This window comes from Heterocephalus glaber, unplaced genomic scaffold (assembly GCF_053883595.1).
Source record: "Heterocephalus glaber isolate CG9 unplaced genomic scaffold, H.glaber_assembly_v1.0 deba00001600, whole genome shotgun sequence".
Taxonomy (NCBI): domain Eukaryota; kingdom Metazoa; phylum Chordata; class Mammalia; order Rodentia; family Bathyergidae; genus Heterocephalus; species Heterocephalus glaber.
This window is the reverse complement of record NW_028258372.1, coordinates 23528904-23551560: the sequence shown is the minus strand read 5'-3', so window position 1 is coordinate 23551560 and position 22657 is coordinate 23528904. Positions and strand designations below refer to the sequence as shown.

The 22657-nt window shown below is 34.0% G+C and overlaps 1 protein-coding gene across 9 annotated transcripts in view; it reads right to left on the bottom strand.

Moving 5' to 3' along the window:
• Nucleotides 1–22657, bottom strand: part of Hmcn1 (hemicentin 1) — a 421540-nt gene that overhangs the window by 150646 nt on the left and 248237 nt on the right. For 7 of the 9 annotated variants that reach the window (XM_087194441.1, XM_087194442.1, XM_087194447.1 and 4 more), the window contains 8 exons: nucleotides 21729–21855; nucleotides 18929–19083; nucleotides 11574–11852; nucleotides 10832–11113; nucleotides 9910–10018; nucleotides 8828–8997; nucleotides 7551–7705; nucleotides 3386–3509 (listed from right to left, as the gene is read on the bottom strand). In XM_087194441.1, coding sequence (XP_087050567.1) covers nucleotides 3386–3509; nucleotides 7551–7705; nucleotides 8828–8997; nucleotides 9910–10018; nucleotides 10832–11113; nucleotides 11574–11852; nucleotides 18929–19083; nucleotides 21729–21855 — 1401 coding nt within the window. The remainder of the gene's footprint in view (nucleotides 1–3385; nucleotides 3510–7550; nucleotides 7706–8827; nucleotides 8998–9909; nucleotides 10019–10831; nucleotides 11114–11573; nucleotides 11853–18928; nucleotides 19084–21728; nucleotides 21856–22657) is intronic. The other 2 variants (XM_087194444.1, XM_087194446.1) reach the window with 2 other exon arrangements.

Here is a 22657-nt window from a genome sequence, read left to right as displayed (position 1 = left end):
CAGCATTCCCAAGTCTCCTTTAGGCCATAAGTGAGCTACTACACAAAACACAGAAATGATAGAGAAGCCTTTTTTTGAGCGGGTGTTTGCAGAGGTTAGCCAAGCAAATAATTTTTTTTAAATAAAATTAAAATAATGGGTGCTCTACTAATGCTTTTACTAAGAGGGGTCAACAGTAAAGTCAGTAGGACTTTAGGTATATTTGCTAAAACGATGCAGTAAAAAGGTCCAGAAGCCAGACATGTGTTTAACCAGAACTGTCTTCATGCTACCATTTACAGACGCTGACTAAAAGCCAGGAACCAAAGATTTTCATGGGGAGTTTTTCACTTAATCCTCATACAATGCCCATGACTATGAGGTATTATCATTATCCTTTCCATTTTACAGAAGAGTACTGTAAGTTTTAGATAATTAATATCTAAGCTTAATATCCCATAAGTATTAATTGACAATGTAGAAACCAAATTTGAAGTCTATCCTTACAGCTACATTTTATTTCTTCTAGTAGCTTCACCTTGGTTGATTTTTTCCTAGGAAATAATTATGTGCAGATGAAATGAATGTTTCAGCTATTATATCTCAAATAGTCATTTGTTTGTGGAAACATCTGTCTCTCTTGGCAAATATTTGAGGTTTAGATATAATTTCATAGTTTGGTCTAGAGAATAAAAACTTCCACAATTATGAAACTTTGATGATGAAAAAGACCACCTACTGAGGTTCCTGCCTTTTAAAATAGACATGAAAATATTTCTTTTCTTATGATCATGACTTGGTCTTCTAGTCCAAGAGAACACACACCATTAATTCAGCTATTAGAAACATTCTTTTCCATGACTGAGAAGAATGACAGTATCTAAGATCATTTTATAAGATGGGAAAACATTATACAATTGGAACGCTAAATATTTTAGGAGTGAATGTTTTGGATGACAACTGTAATGTATATTTGTTGAATGTGTTACCCATCAATAAAGACTGGGGATAAAGTAAGTTCTAACATCAAAAGTAACTAATGAGTTAGTTAAATAAATTAGTTAAAAGATAAATGACAACTGCTTCCCTATAGTTTTCTTAAATGCCTTTCTTAATGTATATCACCAGAAATGGACATAATACTTTGGAACCATTCAAAGAGTAAGACAGGGTAATTCTTCTCTTATTCCTCATCCCATAACTTCTATTACAAACCCCTAGTACTGATTCACCCTGTTATGAAAACGAATGAACATATCTACCGTAACTGCAAAAATCCAAATAATACTAGTATTTCAAAATGTGCACTATTGAAATCATGCTTTTCACACTGTGTTATTATACAGTTTTTCATATTATATTAACTTGTCCTTTTGACCTCTGAAGTCATTTTAAAGTCTTTCATTAAACAATTTCTTAGAAATTCATATGCTTTCTAAACATCCCCAATTATCACTGAAGTTATTAATACAAATATCAAAGAAGACAAAGTCAAGTTTGAAGTCTCAGGTATCCAAGGTGACACTGTTATCATGAGTGCCAAGATGACATGCACCTTTCTGTCCAGATTCCAGTCACATGCACTTAGCTGGCCACTTCCTCCAGGAAGTATTAGAGCAGAAGTTCACTTCATCATCTATTCTCTCTGCAGGGAGATGAATTGTTATCCAGACAAATCCAGGTCATATTAGATGAAATGTTTTAAGGTACTACAATATGTGACAATTTATATCAAGAAGATTGTTTTATACGCTCCAACAGATTTGGCAGGATTTAAAAAACATTTTTAATGACTTTCTGTTTCTCTTTTTACATTATTGCAGATGTTCTCCAGCTGGCTCTTCTCTTTGATGATTTTCTATGTAGATGTGCACCCTAATTACATCTCCTGAGAAATGACATTTTGTTTCCATATTCAGATCACAGGTTTACAGAATTGTGTTTTCTTGGTATCAATATTCTGCTTTTTTTTTTCTATTGTTGTTCTGTATTTGGTGGAATACTTGATTTCTTCAGACTCTGGTTTTGAGTTATTCTTGACTACATTTACAGGTCTATAAATCAATCTTTAGTGTGTGGCCCAATATTTCTCCAGATACTGAGGCACCGTCCACCTATTTCAGAAATGCTATTTCAAGAGATCTAGGGGGCTGGGCTCAGGAAGCTGGGTTTTTAATATGGAAGAAGAAAAACATGGAGCCTCAGGGGAAGAAACTAGGATAGAGAAGAGAAAGTTCAACACATTCTTAGATGGAGGTAGAAATCTAAGTAGACTCTGCAGACAAGACAAAGAGCCCAAGGAAGACACAGGTGATCTTATGAGGAACAAGATAAATTCAAGGTACTGTAACTTAACGGACAATATCATCAAACTCTCAACTCCCTAATCATGCTGAGCCAATTTCAAATGGTTACATTCAGACAATGTTCTTCAAATTAATTACTCAGGGAAAGAATAAAGGCCCTTATAAGGAACGTGGATTTTATGTGTGTAAATATGGTTAAATTAGGTGTTTCTATCTGGAGAACTCGAGAAAAAATATATTGTTTTTTTTTAAAGAAACATTTAGGGGATAGGTAATAAATCTTACCTTTATGATTAAAATAAAATATGCAAAGAAACAAATCAGAAGAATGCAATATCCAATTGAATTTCTTTCATTCACTTTCTACTTACTCTTTGCTTTGTTAATACTGTTTAAAAATCCACTATGTACCTGGAATTAAGTTGGGTGCAGGAGCATTGTTCTAGGTTCAATTCCTTAGTAAGCTGTTCTAGGTTCAATTTCTTAGTAAGTTGTTCTAGGTTCAATTCCTTAGTGGAGTGAATACAGGGAGGAAGAAAAGGAGGGAGGTATAAATGGAGGGAGGGAGGACTGAATAAGCAGTCATATGAGTTAGAGAAAATAATGTGTACACAGAGATATTGGGTAGCTTTATGCAAATATCCTGGCTAAATTAGGAAAGTTGAAGTCTTCAATTCTCAACTTGACTTGATGAGCCTCTAGAAATCTAAAGTCTGGTAATACTATCGACTTGTTCCATTGCCACTATACTTTTTATTAAAGCACACAGTAGATCTTAAACCAGGGATACCATCTAATAATGAAATACTTCTTTTAAGCAGGCAACTGAATACAGAAAACTTACAGATAAATAACAGAGTACAGATAATTTAAAATGTAAAATTAGTATTATTTATGGGATCCCACACATCCTGTTTGACAACCTGAAAACCGAAGATCTTATTACTAACAATTAAGATTACAATAAATTTTATCTAGATTTTTTTCAGGTGAACTCAAACACTCGTTTCTTTTATATTGTAATTCAATAAAAATGGGCCCATCATTTTTTTCAAAAGCCATAAAAATATTCTTTTGTTGAGATGTGGAAATTACATTACCATGCACATGCAATTGAGTGTGATGTTGTGTTTCTCCAGCTGCATTGGTAGCCACACATGTGTATCTGCCAGCGTCTTCTAACAGGGCCTTGGCAATTTGTAGAACTCGACCAGAAGACTGTATCTAATTGGGAGCAGAAATCATGGCAGCATTTTGTACTTTGCACTTGGACTTGGAAACATCACCGAGATAGAAAAATTCATTTAAATTTATAATACCTAACTATATCTTTATGCCAACATCTTAATTATATCTTGATAGATCAGAGCCAAATAATTTCATTTTGCACAGGAAAATCAACTAATTTGATTGAAAAGTTTATTCTTATTCATTGGAAAATACAAAATAAAATAACCTAAGGGCTAGCCTGCTGGTATAGTCATAAAACTCCACTGACTAAAGCACTTTCACACTGAACTATGAAGAATGTGATGAAAATTTAAGCTATTTGAAAAAACACAGCCACATTTATATAACACTTCATAAATAGTTTAAAACAACAATCTTTTTTGATTAAATGGTCATGGGGTCCAGAAAAACAATAAAGTTTATAAAATATGAATAATGAAAATGCAGATAAATCTTCCTGACTGTTTTTCCTTATTTTTCTTTTAAATCCATTGCAACTGACTTCCACCATTTTGAAGCCGATGATTCGGAGGTTATTCTTTGAAACTGTTCTGAGGTCATTATTAATTTCCAATTACAATATTGAGTAGCCTGTGTAGTAACTGCACACTCTTTCCTACTGTCTAGCTACAGCATTCCATATGGTTCACTATCTACTCATTGAAAGTCTATGTTCTGTAAATGTTAAAGGCAAAGCATTTTGTCAGTTCTTATTCTGACTCTCATAGGAGATTACTTTAGAGAATCAGCCTCCTCTTTCTGTTCCATCGAAAGAAACTTAGCTCTCTGATAGTTTTCAGGAAAATTCATGGCATTAGTGAAAAACCCTATCCAGATTCTTAAATCTACAGTGGTAGCCTATACATCTCTCTTGAGCTCTACATGTGCAGTTCCAGCTATCTGCTGGACAGGTTAATACATGAAATTTAACCTATCCAGAATTAAGCTCATAATTTTTCTTCCTTGTATCTCTTAAAACCTACTTCTCAATGCAGTTTTCCAGTCTTGCTTAATAGCAATCACTATTTTTCCAGTCATCTAGATTTTGGAGCCCACTTTGACTCCTATTAATTATACCATTGAATGTTTTTCAGATTCCCTGTTTTCCATTTCCAGAGCCACTGTGGGATTATAGTGGCTTCCTAACTCATGTTCCAGTGTCTCCAACCTCCCCAATTGTTAGTCTATCTTACACACTATTGCCAGAATAATTTTTTAATGGAAATTTGATCTTTTTACCAGTCGCCCTTCAAACCTCATTCATGGCTCCCCGCTTTGCCCAAAAAGAAATCCAAACTCAGCATAGCTTGCTACACTCTGACCCCAAATGATCTCTCCAAAACACTGTGTAAACTCCCACTTAACCTATTTTCCAGCCATACCGTACTAAACATGTCAAGCAATGCATTCATACATTTGTATCCACCTCTGGAATATTACGAATGGTCTTTAAATGTCATGATTTCTTAAGACTCTGAACTAAGATGATCTTTTTTCCTTTTTCACTTACTATATTCCCTACTTTGGATTAACTCATCTATCCTCATGTTTTCAAATATCATCAATGTGCTGTACCTCCGACCAGAAATCTGGTTGAGCTCCACAACCACATATTCAATGATCCACTGATATCTTCACTGGTTTATTTCAAAGTCACCTCAACTCCAAAGTCTGAAGCACAAATCATAATTTTTCCCACCTTCAAATTGCCTTCCTCCAAAGTATTCCACCTTACTGGACGGCAATACTATTCATGCAGTTATGTAGGTTAGACTCCTAGGAGTCTTCCTTGATACATCCTTCTCCCTCATCTTTCATAAGCAATCTTTCACATACTCCAATAATTTGACTAACTCTAAAATCTATCCAAGTATCCTCATTTCCATGGCCAGCATGTGAATTCAAATTTCTCTCTCTCTCTCTCTCCTAGACAAATGCAAATAGGTCCTAGTTGGTTTTACATATCTACTCTTGGGTCCTCCAGTTTATTCCCTGGAAAATTTCCAGATGAATATAGTCATGCACCACATAACAATGTTTTGGTCAATGATGGACTGCATATACGATGGTAAATATGATACAGCCAAGGTGTGAAGTAGGCTGTATCATCCAGATTTGTGTAAATGATGCTGTACAATGGTCAGATTCCCCTAATGATGAGTTTCTCAGAATGCATCTTCATCATTAAGTGACACATACATGTGTGTCCTATTTATTTCACTTAAGAGTATCGTTTCAATGTGCATCCATTTAGCTATAAATGTCTCTAATTTCTCATTTTTTATGGCTGAGCAGTACTCCATTTTATAAAAAAAAACACATTTTCTTTATCCAGTCTCCAGTTGATAGGAATTTGGGCTGCTAAAAGGTATAAAAGATAATGTGAAATAGGAAGAAAAGGGGCAAAGGGGAAGGGGAAGTGGGAGGGGTAGGGAAAAGGAAAGAAGGGAATGGAATTAATATGAGAAAATGGAAAAATAGAAACAAAGTCTTTGTAAATAGGGAGTGATGGAGGGGTTGAAGGGAGGGCAGGGGAAGGGGGAAAAATAAGAACCAAGAGAGTATGTAAAGGTGCAAATTTCCAATGATGAAAGTCATTATATTGTATACCTAAAATGTACCAATAAAATAAACTTAGAAACAAAAACAAAACAAAAAAAAGTGACACAGAACTACATAAATCATGTAGTTATGAGTGATCATGTCGCTCCTCTTAACTCCTCAAAATCTTTGCGTCGCTTGAAAACAAAATTATTAGCATTAGGTAAGTGCTTCCTACCACTCTCTAGTCTTCTCCAGTACCACTTTTTCTTTTCTCTCTTCCTCACCCTACTGTCTTACTTTTAGGTTCTCAAGAGGTGTCATTCTTTCCTTTAGTTTAAGTTCTTTGCCCATGCACATCTTTTTGGAATACTGTTCTCAGTTCTTTTCCATTAGTTTACCCATTTAACGTCCATATGTTCTTCAGCACTCTGCTCAAAGGCTTTCCCCCTAAGTTTTCCCCGTATCCAAAAGATTTTCTCATATTTTCTTATGCCTCTATATTATCTCTTAAAACTTTGCTCTTTACAGCTTATAATTCTGTTTGTATGGCTGCATAAATGTCTGTCTACAGATAAATAAGTGTTTATCTGCACTATGTGAAGGCTATATACTGAATCTCTCACCAGCATAAAAGTTTGAGATTAGTTCCACTGGATTTGAGATAGATGAGCACTGGAAATGAGCAGATGTCCATTGCTTCATCTGGGAAAGGAACTCAAGATATTGCTCATACTGAGGACTTACTATAAGTAAAATTTAAGCCCATAATAATCAATTAACTTGATCTTCCTACCAAAGTCAATTATCCTAATTTTAAATGTATCATTTAGAGAATCAGGGCTGAAATTTATTATCTGTCTACCTATCTATTATCTCAAGAAATTTTTACTGAAACACAGTCATGTGCAAAGGACTGTCCTCAGTATGGAGGACACAGAAGTGAACTTATTCACAGAAACTAATTGAGGTTTTTTGCTCTCGAAGCTCACAAACTAGTTTTTAAAAGTGCTTTTCTATACTTATTTCACTTAGTTTTATATAGCTATGGCTTCACCTTCATCTTAGTCTGGTGAACATTTTGGGATATATCGGCTTATTACTGAACATTATTTTTCCATGAGATACCAGTGTTTGGAAAGCTAAAATAGGCATAAATCAAAATACTAAAAATACCAACTACTATGTTAATGTCTGTATCATTGTTCAGGTTATTTAATCTTTATTAAATTTCATTTTAAAAACCTCTAAGGAAAATACATATTGTTGGTTTTTGTTTTGTTCTGTTTGCAGTGCAATGAAAATCCAGGGCCTCACATATGGTAGGTAAGTACTATACCAATGAGATATATCCTCCATACCATATAATGTTTTAATAACTTTTCTACAAAATATATTCAACAGGAAAATCTACAATTAAGATAGAATAATGTGATAATTTCAAGGAGATCTATATAGCTTTCTCAATTTGGGCTCAGTAAAATCTATACTTACTTTGAGGTTCCCTTGTGCAGTGTTCACAGGTTGGTCATCTTTCAACCATGTAATGGATGGATTTGGAATGCCATTGGCTATACACTGTAAGGTGACAGACGTGTATTTCACCACAGCTCTCTCAGAAAGGCCCAATGCCTTGATTGTTGGAGGAACTAGAAAAAAGGGAGGGACAGGAGAGAAACCATAACCAGTCGGGTCAAACCCTTAAAGTATGAAAGAATCAGAAACTTTAAAGTTTAAAAAAAATAAAAGGAATCCTTGCTTCAACAAACAATAAAGTAATTTCATCACAGACATTTAACTTATAATTCTTAGCATTTTAATACATTAATAGTCTCCTAACTATGGATCTCTAATTTTCCAAAGAATAAGCAAAATGTATTTATGGTTACTGAAATTCAACATGTATATTTGGCTTCCACGTTTTAGTGTGTTTTCCCAATCACTAATGCCCCTGCCTTTCTCTAGAACTCATTAAATGAGAGAGAGAATCCAGTAGTATTTCTACCACTGACTCTGCCTCAGCACAGCTTTTTGAACCTGGGCTGGTAACTTGACATAAACAGGACTTTTACACTCCCTGAGGAATTGTGATTGAGACTGAAAAGCAGAATTATTCATATTTCATCATGGGGCATAGGGCTAAAAAGGCTAGAAAACAAGTCTGCAGAGACAGAGGAAGAATGCAGTTGAAATTCATAGACCACTCTCCTAGTGGTGTCCAAATGGCTCTCCGGCTTCTTGTTGCAGTTCTTCTCTTCTTAAGTTTTGCTGACAAATTAGACACATGAGACGCTGGCAGAGAGTTCCTTCTGTCATTAGATCAACAGTTACAACCCTAATGTTCCAGTGCTGCGAATGCACTTATATGCCCTGCATCCTGCAATTACACCCTCAGCTTCCACTTCTGGAAACCATTCAATTCATAACCACTCTTCTTTGGGCTAAATCCTTAAATGCTGACACAACCCTTTACTTCGCAAGTTGCTGGCTACTTCTTCCATCTGCTTTAGTCCCACCTTCAGAACTGCCACTCCATGTTCTATTTCCCAGCATTTAAATTCTGTCTAGATATATTTACATTATATCTCTTAGTTGAGTCTCTGTGTCAGCAAAATGATTTAAAATCTGCCATTAACTCAAATTTTTATTTTTTTCATTATTTCCCACAACTCAAGACATATCCAGATTACTGAGCTACAATCTGAATTAGATAATGAAAGAATGCATAAGTTAATTTAAAATGTAATGTTCCTGTCCCTTCCTTGGCATACCGTGAACAGTCACTTCAAATTCCTTCCTGTGGTCTCCAGCAGCATTTGTTGCCACACATTGATAAAGGCCTGTGTCTGACATTTGAGCCTGAGCAATAACCAGTTTCCGTCCATTTAGTAAAACCTTGAATCTGTCTCTTTCGTCAATTAGCTGACCATCCTTCAGCCACCTATAAAAAAAGAAAAAGAAGTCTGATATATATATATATATATATATATATATACATGCATATATAGAGAGAGTTGCCTAATGATGTTTCCTGGAAGATATATATACATATACATACATTTACATGTATTTTATTCACTCTAAAATAAATTGTAAATGAGAAGAGAAAAAAAAGGAGTGGCCTAACACAGAAGTTGGCTTATTCAACAATTCAACCTAATACCATTTTGAGTTCTTCACTCTTCCACTAAATTTAGGTTACAGAAAGAAGCAAATGCCCCTAATATTACTAATTTGAATAACATTAATCAGTAAAATCCTAGAAATCAGTAAAATGCACATGATCTTAAAACATTTATAAATAAAATAATGAAATCATATATCTATAAATTTTTACATTTTGAGTTATTTTCATTTAGTTTTATGGTTATTTGTCAACATATCTCATTCCTTTAGTTATTTAACTGCTCCTCTGTACATCCCATCACACAGTGGAAGTGTAAGATAACTATGTAATAAATGCTCTGTGAATGAAGGAATGAGAAAAAAATTGGCAAACACATCTTAACATCCTCTATGTCTTTAATTTTTCTGGTAATCTTTTTATTTATCAACTTGTTAAACACTTGAGTGACTCGGGAAGTTCTGACTATAATCCTCCTTTATAGTCTTTCCCAACTGGTCATGTAATTTCTAAGATCATACAAAAGAATTTCTTCAGTTGAGCAAATTCAGGTGTTTTCTGAATCAAGTAAAAGTTGCCTTTTAAGTAGAACTATCTTTTAAAAGAGGAATATAAAAGATATAATTTTATACTTCCATTTTTTTAGTGATATAGAAAGTCTTTTATAAAGCTCTAAAACATTCACATCAAAAAGTGGGAGGCATTTAGAAGACATACCAAAACCCTTACATGATAGCTGGTGGGGGAGAGCCTGTCACTTGACAATCTAGCTCCAATAAGTTATTAATCATCACAATGAAATAAGATGTTTCATCTCCTCCTTCTACAAAGGGTGGCACTAGAAGACAAAAAGGATAAAACATACAAAGCTACATAAACAAGAAAAAACTACCATCAGATCAAGCAATACTAAGCAGTAGTTTAGAAAGTTAATAATTATCACAGTAATTCAGTACATGAAAGGAATTTACAATGCACTATCAATAAATTTTACAACAAATAGGATCACTGAATGTACTTATGACATAGTTTGGATTCTTCTCTAAATGGCAAGGTGGTGCTACTTATGCCTTGCAAATATAAATTGATTCATATTTTAGATTGTTGATTTTCATTAAAACAAGAGAAGGGAATCCTCCAAAGCTGGGCCATCTATTCAAAAACCTTCAATCTGTAAATAAAGTTATAGACACCCAAAGTTGCAAGATGACTTCCCAGGGTGCAGGCAGTTTCCTGTTGTCTAACATAGTACACACGACAAAGGACCTCTTTGTGGCTCACTGCAATCAGATATTGTTGTAAATGTAAAAATGACCTATCCAAAAAAAAAATGACCTAACCAGAAAGTGTACTTATGGGCCAGGGATTTAGCTCAGTGGTTCTGCCCCCTGCCTCACAAGCACAAGGTCCCAAGTTCGATCCCCGGTACCAAAAAAGTATATTTATTAAAATCAGTGGAAAATTAACGTGGGATTCTTGATCATGGAATTCTGGTGATAAATCTACCTCTTGGTAATGTACAATCCAGACTTGCAGAAACAACTGCACCTTATCTTAGACTGTTTTATTATTGTATGAACAAAAAGTATTTAATAAATTAATCAGGTTTTGCTGTACATCTTTGACTCCTGATGATGGCACCCTTATTTACCTAGGACATCAACTTCATATTTGATTTCCTTCTCTCCTGCCACACTTGTTGCCACACATACATACTGTCCCCAATCAACTTCCAGGGCCCTCATGATTTCTAGCTTCTTCCCACCAGCTTCTATGCGGACGCGGTCACTGGTTTTCACGGGTGTACCATCTTTCAACCAGGTAAGAGCTGGAGGGGGGCTTCCAGCAGCTTTACACTCCAGAGTCAGAGAGTGAGCAACAACAACTTGCTTCTTCAAAGGTGTTGCCGACTCACCTTCAATCACTGGAGGAACTAGGTAGAAAAATAGCAGTGTTTCAGGCAATATTTTGTAAGGTCATGAAATACATCCTAATGAAATCAAGGAGAGATTATTTTTTCGGACCTAGTTTGACCACAGAAGCTACCTACATTACCTTCCTCCTATAAGTTGTAGGGGAAATAATTTTTTGGTTCAGTAAATACACTAAATATTCTGGGATATTTTATATTTTAGGTCAAATAGAAGAGAATAATCTTCATCCTAACAACTCCTTAGCCTTCTCCATAAGAAACAAATGGTTTGGATGCACTGATTCCCATGGGCAAATATTGGTCAAATAATGAACCATATCTTGCTAATCTTAGCTTTTGTACCTATTGTAAAAATCATAACAAATTTTTCCCACTCTATCCATGCATACCGACAAAAGACAAACCTACAAAGCTTTATTAGTGAACAAGGTATACAATTAAAGCAAATAGTTTTCCTCACCATAGACGTCAACATGGAATGATTTTTCAATAGTTCCAGCAACATTTGTTACATGACACATGTAGGTTGCTGAATCAGAGACTTGTGCTCTAGGAATATGAAGAAATTGTCCTTTATCAATATAAGGTGCTTGTGAGCTGGATAGGACTAGCTGGCCATCCTTATACCAAGTAATAGCAGGCACTGGAAGTCCCCGGGCTTCACATTCCAATTTAATTAAGCTGTTGATCAGCACTGATACTTCCGTGGTAGCATTGCCTCCTTTAATACTAGGTGGAACTACAAAAGAGTCCAGAGCAAAATCAGTTCTAAGTTTAGTATCTGCATCACAATCTTAAATGCTACAGATGTTTATATAATGGGTTTAAATACAAATTAAAGACAGGAAGTTTTTGACTGCTGTCAATTAGTTGCCTGTCTTGTCAAAACAATCGATACCTCCTTTTTGGGTTTCAAATTTCAGTAAAAACTGTAAATCACAGATTCCATTTCAGAAGCTCATTTAAGTCCAATAGATCCTATTACAATAACTAAGAAAGTTACATTTCACAAAGCAAAACAAAATAAAATCTCATTGACACTTCAGTTTGAAATCAAGCCAAGGCAGCGGTGGTACAGTTGCATGTTCTATCCTCATGAAATGAAACGTCGAGATCTAAGGGATCTCAGAACCAGTCTTTAATTTTTTCTTTCTGTTATTTTTTTTTAACTGAAAGTCCATTCATTCCACTCATCTAATTGGCTACATGTGTACCTTCTATAATTCAGCAACATCATTCCTGGCCTCTCCCAGCACACGAGGACTGTAGTTTTGGGAAAACATCTCAAGTTGCTCAATCTCTGCTACATGTTCTAAGCACAGTCATTTAGGATTGTTTCAACACTGCAGCAATTTTAAAGAAATCAAATTGCATAAGGCCAGGGATTTAGCTCAGCGGCACAGTGCCTGCCTGGCAAGCACAAGGTCCTGAGTTGGATCCCTGGTACCAAAAAAAATGCATATATTTGAATTTCATTTTCTGAACACAATTTCAATAAACTTTTAAATTTTAGAATAGAATATTTTGTATAATGTTTTTCTTATGGGTCGACCAGGGCTCTGGGGGTATTGAGAGGGAGACTGAAGAGGTGCAGTGCTGTTCACATCACAACTTACCAGTGGTACACACTCTGCATGTGACTGATCATGTTAATCCTGATGACCTGGCTAACTAAGATGGTGTTTGTCACATGTCTAGTTACAAAGTTACTCCTTTTCCTTCCCTTTCTTTTGAAAGGACTCACTATTTCCATCCATAAATATTAGATGGGGAGTTATGTTCTTTCTTGAGAGGAGCGTATCTACAGAATTTATTTAGAATTCTAGGTGGGACATGTGTCTCTTAGCCCCAGTTCATTTATTTATATCAATATGGACCCATAGAAAATTATTTTCTGTTTGAGCTTATAATCCATACTACATTTATCCGGTTTTATCAGTAGAATCTCTGTCGGCTCCTGTGCTCCTTTGATGTAACCATATCATTTTATGTTTCAGTATTAATTTCTGTCATGGCTATATGTTATACGATCATCTTGTATGTTTCCTGTCCCAGCCATAGGATTAAACATTTCTCAAGAAACTCTGGTTCCTTTCAGTAGAGGATATTAGGAAACAAGATTTTGGCATAGAGTGGATTACCTTGATGTTTTCTGGTAGTCATTCTTAGAACTCGTTCGCTGTGATGAACATTCATACACACCTTTTTAATTTTATATATAATGTAAGTCATGACCTACTATATTTTGAGGTGAATTCAATAGTGTAATGACTTCCTGTACTGTAGTTTATTTTACTCTAAAGTTTAGGGACTGGCTACCAGTGAAACACAGGTCAGGAAATGCTCAAGTAAGGCTATTTTTACATTTTTAATGTTTGGGAAAATATTTTGAGAGATGTAAAAATTATATGATTTTCAAACTTCACTGTCTTAGATAACACATTATTGGAATACAGTCACATTCATTCATTTATCCATGACTATTTTTGCACAACAATGGCTAGAGTTAAATAATTCTAACAAAATCTCATGCAGTGTTCTCCTTGCTTCTACTGCTGCTCAGTTTATCATAAATTTCAGCAACCCAGTTGTAACTTGACAGCATTTCAAGTATCACGCATATCACAGTACTGTGATATTTTTACTTTATTATTTTTACAATGCATACTAATGACAAAACAAGAAGAAAAGAGAATAATGGATTTCTAATGTATTAAGGCACAGAATACTGTGAACTATATATTATTATCAGATTAAATGTCAGAGTTTTGTATTTCTTTTGTAATACAACTGTCCTAAAAGAATAAGCACTATTAGTATAAACAGTCATCACAGTATTCTCAATTTAAAGAAAAGCAAAAACTTGAAAAACCAAAAAATTCAGAATAAAATGTCGCATCACAAATAGAATTTTTTCATAAAAATAAAATGCAAAAATGAAGATACTAACAAAGTACATTTCTGAGTAGCTTATTTTGTCAGCCAAGTAAAGAAAGCCATTTACCAATCCTGATTTAATTAAACCACATATGACCATGTGTATCCAGAGAGAATCAACTTGTTAAAGACTATCACCCATTCTGTGAGAAAAACAGAAGAGGTGAGGGTAGTGGGAACAATACTAATAGTGAAATTTTTATTTTTTTTAAGTTTTTAAATAGTAAACTTTTTAAAAAAGAGGAAGGTTTTGAAGAGTATTTTTGCCTTTGACAAGTTAACAGATGTTACTGATACTGCTAAGGTGTTCCTTTTTATTTGAGGAGTCAATGCCAAGTTTGAAGAAAACAGAGAATTAGTATCAAAGAGCAGTCTTCATGGAACATCTTTAGACAAAAATATTTTCAGAGAAGTAGAAAAAACTCTAATTCATTACACAACTTGAAGTGGAATCTGCTAAGATTTGTTATAACTTATGATGGCAAAAATATGTGTGGAGTAATAAAAGGCCTTGGGAAGTTTATAAAACATTAAAATGTAAAGTAGTGGGCCAGGGACTTAGCTCAGTGGTTCCGCCGCCTGCCTCGCAGGTGCAAGGTCCCGAGTTTGATCCCCAGTACCAAAAAAAAAGTAAAGTAGTAAAAGTCTGTGTTCACTCACTGAAATACTCATCACCAAGCACTTTGTAGGAAACTGTCACATATTTATGAACCAGTAATGACAATGGAGGATTTTGTTTGTTCTTATCAAGTTAAATACCATCAGTCCTGTGACTTTTAGTCAGAAGTAGAATTGAATATCCTGACTTACTCAGTCAAGTTTTATTGGAATTTTTTGAGCTCAGGACTGAGACTGAATTCTCTCTGAATATGTAAAATCATTTTAAACACTACTACTGAATATTAAATGGTTTTGGAAATTAATTTTTCTATAAACTTGATATTTCTAAATGAATCTAACCTAGAATTAGCAAATGCAGTACTCACATGCTGTTCATACTATGATAACCAGTTGTTTTCATCAGAAGGAACACCAAGCTCCTTTATACATTCCCCCTGCTGCCAAAAGTTCAAATGAGAAATGATATCTTGATACTTCCACAAGTTCACTGAGTCGTATTTTCTAAGCTCAAATTACAATTTGATATAGATCCAAATAGTTTTCACATTCAACATTTATTAATCTTTCAAATTGAAGGCCTTCCATCAACCATCAATGGGCTGTGTAAAGTCATGATGAAAACCAAGATAAGAATAACAATTCTATAAGTATATTCCTTTTTAATTTTTTTTGAGATAGCATCTCACTACTATTCCTCGAACTCACAGTGATCCTCCTTTCTCAGTCTTCCGAGTGCTGAGACTACAGGCGTACACCACCATGTCCAGCTTACAAAGCAGTGAAAATATTCAATTAAAATTACACGCTTGTGAACTGACATAAGTACTAAGCGGTACTGATCTGGATGAAGTGACATTTTCAAAGAGGAAATAGATAAAATCTCATTACAACCAACATTAATCAACATTTCCAATGGATTTTGAAAATAGGGAATACTAACTTTGAACTAAGTGAACCCCGCCCCGTAATTCCATCCTTCCCATTAGTAAACCATTAACAAAAATTATAATTTAAAAAAATAGAAAAGGAATTTCATCAAAAGATGATTTTGTCAATAAATATCATTATATAAATAGCTGTATAGCATTCTTGATTGTGCCTCATGGTTTACAAACCCTAAAATTATCTTGCCTTAAATACAAGATTTGCCAAGTACACTTAATTAATACAAATACAAGCCATTATTTTGAAATATTAAGAATGTGTATTTTACTCAGGCAGTTTTAATCTTAATTTAAGACTGTTTGCATTGTGTTAATCTGTATATATATATATCAAATATTTTACTCAAACTGCCTAAATCAGCTGGGTAGCCTAATTAGATTAGATAAGACATTAATAAGGTCAAGAATATAGGGCAACCAAATCTCTATCCTCTGTGAATGTTTTCCAAAGGAGTATCATTTGTACTGAAAATATTTTAATAGTTTACATGTATGAAATTCAGAAAAATTACTCAGAGAATATTTGAAATGGATACCAGAACAACATACCATAAACTGCTGAAATGTGACAAATAGATATTTGTCTTTCATTTTAATTCATGAATATATGGGAGAGAGCTGTACTTCTGTTTGGGAGAGAGTTTTGCTGATATAGGTTATTGAGACACTGGACATTAAAATGCACCAATGTATACACACTGCAAGACTTTCATACAATTCAGGGACGCTTTCAGATGTCAAAACCTACCTATGGACCTCAAGTTAAGGACAATGGCCTCCAACTACAAGTTGTTAATTTGCACAATCTCACCATAGAACATTAAAAGCTCTTTTAAGTTCTCCATTTTATATTCTTTCCCCTCCTTATACTCTTCCTTCTTCATCTCTTATTTTTCCCTCCCTCGTATGCTTTCTCTATTTCTTTCTTCATTCAGAAAACTGTTCATGTCTGCCTTGCAAGTGCATTGACCCACCTGCTTCATTTCATGTCAGCACACAAATTACAAAAATAAACCTCAATTTTAGTGTGAAATATACTTTCAATCTGTATTCTATATACATATTCCTCACAGTTATCCAAAGCATGGCATCTGTTTTATTTTTTCCCATTTTAGGAATGAAACATTTTCACAAAGGAAATAAAGTAAGCTTAAGATTATTTACTTGGAGGTACTTAAGAGCTTGCTAGAGAGGAATCGGCATTATTTTCTGAATTATAATACCCAAAACTTCGCAGTAATACAATGCCTTTCATCTCAGATCATCTCAGAAGCCCTCTCTTCTGGATGCCTGAGGGCATCATACAGAGAAAACGAGATCTAAAAAGAAAGAACCCAAGTTCCATGGAAATAAGCCTCTTATTGAATCACCAAAATGTATTCTTCACAGTCCTTGGCAATAATAGTACAACATTGTAGAGAAGACTACTCAACAGCTTAGGGAAAATGTTGTACCTATTGCTTAAATGTCTGGCTCTGGTAGGAGGCCAATGGTAGCAATGACACTTTTGCTTAACTTGGATATTTGTACAACTAATCTTTCAATTATGTTACCCATTTTTAGAGGACATGTCTTTTCATGATTGATTTCTTCCAGAGACTTCTATTTGGAGAAAGAAATGATTTTGAAACCTACACTAAATATAATTTCTTTGATTCAAAAGAGTTATTCAAAGCTTAAAGACACATTTACAAACAGAGATCTGGAATGCAGTTAATTTATATAGAAATCAAGCTAAAAATACATATATCTATCTAAATAGATAGATATAAAGTTTTAGGACAATGCAGTATGTTAAGTATAAATGAGTAATACATATTGAGAGCTTACTGTAGGCCAAATAATCCATGAGTAAAGTATTTAGAGCTTTATTCTTACAATAACACTAATTATAGGCACTATCATTATTCCCATTTTACAGTTGAGAAAATTGAAGTTCAGAGGGGTTAGGCAAGTTAGCCAAAGTCACAAAGCTATAACTTTGTCAATGGCAGAGGTTGTATCTGAACACAAGCTTGTCTGTCTCAGAGGCCAAGTTCTTATTAACTATTCAACCAGAGTTGTCCAATAGAAGCACAATGCAAACCACATCTGTAATTTAATATTTCTACTAGGCACATAAGAAGTATAAAAAGAAACCAACAAAATTAATTTTCATAACACAGTGTATATTTTTCTTACTTTAATATATCCAAAATACAATTTCAGCATGTAATCAATGTAAATTATCATTATATAATCATTATATATATATATATATATATAATTTTCACATTAAATCTTTGATATCTGGTGTGAGTTTTATACTTACAGCACATTTAAATTTGGACTCAACAACAACATGTAGCTAGTGGCTACCATAATAGACAATGTAGTTTAGATCATTCATTCATTTAAGCAAATATTTCTTGAGAGCTGCTGTATAACAGATATTAAAGAAAGCAACATGCAAAATAAAAGCTTGTTCTTATGAAGTTTAGATTCTTTGAAGAGAAACAGCTAATAAGCAAAACAACTCGTAATTAAGCAAGTATAGATAATTATGAAGAATTACTATGAAGAAAATGAAGTAGTACAATGTTATAATGCCTAGGTGGTGGTTTGGATTGGAAAGATCTACAAGGAGATATTCTAAAGTACCAAAACTGCCCTTGGGCATCATACACTATGGAAAGGGAGAGGACAGCACAATGAGTGGAACTGACAAGTCGTGTAGACCAAGAACTCTGGTTCTATTCCTTCTAGTGTGTAAATCTTTGATGTCCCTGCAACATAACGTTCATGTGGCTCCTTATGGCTCTATTGGTAAAATGTAAAAAGACTAACAGTCACTTCCCTCAAAAATGTTAGTGAATAAAAGGGCTACATTTTTTATCTTGGGGACATCCTGGGAGAAAACAGGATGAGATCAGTCATATGGCATTTAAAATATTACCATGTGATCTGGATAAAGGGCAAGATGGAATGAAAATAAAACAATTAAATTGTTTATACACCATCAACTTCATTGTACTTGGTATATCTCCATAGGTTTTTTAAGTCTTTTCCTATCTCTTCAAAGATACAGGCATTTAATTTATTTATGTTATTAATCAATTAGGAAATTATCTTAAGTGGCTCATGTAAAAATCATTAAACTACTTGACTAAATCCAGACTTATAAAATTAAAATTGGATATAACGGTGTAGCCTAAAAAACTTGACCCAAGTAGCATTCTCAGTATTCAGTATGGAAGAAAACAGCATTGAACACTACTGATTTTCAATTTATCATGAACTGATAATAAAAGAAAGATGAGAAAATCATACTCACTATAGATAGTCAGTTTTATATCCTTGGTTTGTTTACCAGCTGCATTAGACACAGCACACTGGTATCGCCCCTTGTCACTTCTTCGTGCATTCTTCAGGTATAAAATTTGTCTTCTGTCTGAAAGTTCAATATTAGGATCTCCCAAAAATAAAGGCCTAGAAAAAAAACTGATCTTATTCTGTGGGTCCATTTTTATTTCCTCATGTTTTCTCTCTTATTAATCACAACAAAATTGTTAAGTAAATAGTATAGGGTTAAAAATATGAATCAAAGTTAATAAAGATTACGATGATGTGATTAGTATTTCTATTCAGAAAAATGAAATTATTAAAGCACTTTACTAATAGAAGTTAATTATCACTGTGGGATGAAATTTTTCTCCAATCTTAAATTGTTTAATAATATTAACAGGAATTTAATAGTTATCATTTCTTTCTTTTATTCATCCATTTTTATTCTTTTTAATATTTAAAAAAATTTTGGTTTGCACAGGAAAAATTTGTACAATTGTCTAGAAAAGAGTTTAATATTACAGTATAGGAAATCCTAACCAAGTAGTATTATTTTTAAGCTAATATCATTTTGTATCTGGAAAAATATTCATAATAAGATGACTGGCTATTATGTACTACAGGCAGTGATTCTGCCAACTTCTCTAAAAAGTAGGTATCATAATAAATATGAATGCTTCTAGTATTACAAATATTGAAGGATTTATGCCACCCCAAAAGCTCATAAATAGTTGTCAAGGACATATTTTCTACTATACAGTCATTTTCTACTACAAAGTGTTTACTTTCATGTAACTGGCAAGACCTTTACTTCAACATTTGAAACATATGGTTATTGAAATCTATGCTATTATAAGAAACATACCTTTAAAAGCTATTCATCTTGTTTCAGGAAAACCCATAGCTAGTTTTTAAAAAGTTGTATGATTTAGCCACATAAATATTTAAATGCATTGCTCTATTAATAAACCACTATTTGGTCTACATAATTAAAATAGAAGAGATATTTAATTTCCTAAGGTTTCATCCTTCACTATTTCTTGGTATGAGAGTTTGCATAAAGCTCTCAAAAGTTAAGAGAATGAAGTATCCTAATTTAATACTTTTTACATTTTTTTTTTTTGGTACCGGGGATCGAACTCGGGACCTTGTGCTTGTGAGGCAGGCGCCGGAACCACTGAGCTAAATCCCCAGCCCACTTTTTACATTTTTAAGGGAAGAGAATACCTAATTTTATGAAATGTTGAAACTTTTATTGATTATTAATCATGTAACTACCATAAAAATTTAAACAAACAAATGTATTGAATTGAGAGAAGGTCTTTTCGGTCTTTTACCCCTAATGTGAGTTTTCTTTCTAACTTCTCATCGTTAACAGTTTGGTTTTTATTCTTCCACATGTTTTCTAAACCTTTTCACTCATTAATGTAGTCCCAAACCAGCCTACAGTTTTAACACTTTATCTTGCTATTGGTATCATGCTATTGTTCTGCTTTTCTTTTCACTCTATAATAATAGCTATGGAGACATTTTTGGTATATATAGCTTTGGTATGTGTGTGTGTGTGTGTGTGTGTGTGTGTGTATATATATATATATATATATATACTCTTAAATTACTATATGGTATTTCACGACATGACTGTGCCATGAGTTATCGACCTAGTCCTCCAAGGTCAGGCTTTAGCCAGTTTCATTTTTCTGCCATCACAGTTGCACTGAAAGAGCCTCCCTGTGGACATGCATGACTGCTTCCCTCTCCTGGACACTGGAGGTGTGAATGCATCACAGATTAATAGATTCCAACAAATTGCCTTTCAGGGCACTGATTTACATTCATTCAAAATCCTGCTTTCCTACGCTGTAGCCAAGACTTGATATCGCCACCTTCTTCCTCTTCTTCTTCTTCTTCCTCTTCCTACTCCTCCTCTTTTTTTTTTTTTTTGGTACCAGGTATAGAACTCGGTACCTTGTGGTTGGAAAGCAGGTGCTGGAACCACTGAGCTAAATCCCTGACCTAATATTGTCTACTTTTTACTTTTTGTCAATATGATCTATGAAAAAAAATTACATTTTATTTATATTTATCACCTTAATGAGCATAAGAAATTTAATGTATTTATTGCCTATATGTTTTAACTTCCTGTTTATGCCTCACTTCTTTTGTGCTTCTTTTCTTATGGATCCATAGAATGTTTTTATATAATCCTTTACTCCACACACTGCAAATCATGACTCTTTGCTAGTTAGTCCTTCAATGTCAACTTTAAGACAGAATAATAATACAGAAACTGTGGCCACAGTAGGAGAAATACAGTCTCAAACCAATACAGATCACTGAAGCCATTTCAGTGTGGGAAAACACCAGCAACCCTTGAGGCTTACCGTCTGGGAAATATATGATTGCTCTTCTTTGGGTTTTTTTTCACCAAGATAGAGGACTAGCTTAACTATTCATCTTGGTGTTATAAATGTTTTCCTTTGTAATAAATCAATTCCATGTAAAATCAAAGTTATCTTTGCATTTGAATCTTGCATTTATCGCTGTTAGTCTCTGAACAGAACATATTTAGTGTATAATAAATTTGAGTTACTCTTTTCAAAAATAAATTCCTTCAAAATTCATAAGAATGAAAGCTATGACAAAACTTTAAGACTGTTTGTGAGCAATATTATTTTTTCCCTCCTGCTCATTTAATACATTTTTGTGATAACATTCTGAAAAGGAAGAAGATTAACATCTGTTTCCTATCTATTGGACCCTTGCAACAACTACAGAAAGATACTCACTTGCCATCTTTGAACCAGTGAATAGCGGGAAAGGGAGTGCCTTTAACTCGGCATTCGAGGCTGGTGCTGTGGTTGATGATGGCAGAGACTTCATTTGGGGAGCTCGCATCTATTATGCTGGGTGGAACTTGAACAAAGACATTTTATCATGAAAATCTACAACTTAGCTGAAAGAACTAGGGGAGGAGAGGCATAGAGTCAACGATTTCTAGAGTATTTCAGTAAGATGTTGATTTGTTTTGTTTTGTTTTGTGCTGGGAATTGAACTCAGGGCCTTCCACTTCCCAGGCAGGCGCTGTGCCACTGAGCTACATCTCCGGCCCCAATAAGATCTTAATCTAGTAGAAAATAATGCTTTTTCAGAAAATAATGCTCTTTACTCAGATGTTAAATTTAAAGATGAGAATGCAGCCATGAAATATTTGCTAGCAGGACAATTATTTTCAAGAATCATTATACTTGAAGGGCACACCGGTAATGGGGGAAAAAGTAAGAACTAAGATACAGCATGTTCAGGTACAAGCACCCAATGATAAATGTAAATGTACTGTTTACCTACAATGCACCAATAAAGATATAAAAAAAGAATCATGATATTATATGATCCATTTTGAGGCATCTTAAGCTCAAGTGCAAGGATCTTAGACTACACGTGTAGAGTGAAGCTCATATTAGCTAATGCATTATTGTTATCTTTTTTACAATAAATGACATAATCTTCATCAATCTTATAGTGTTCAAAGACTACATATCATATATCATGTCTACCTTTGTCTCTTATAAAGTACTTCTGTGCTAAAACTGGTATGAGATATACCATGAAAAATAATACGTTAGTTTTTATTCTTAGAATTATATGCATTTTAATAAGCTCCAGAATACTTCCATCACTCTAACCCTCCTCTACACACCTGGTTAAAGGTGTTGGA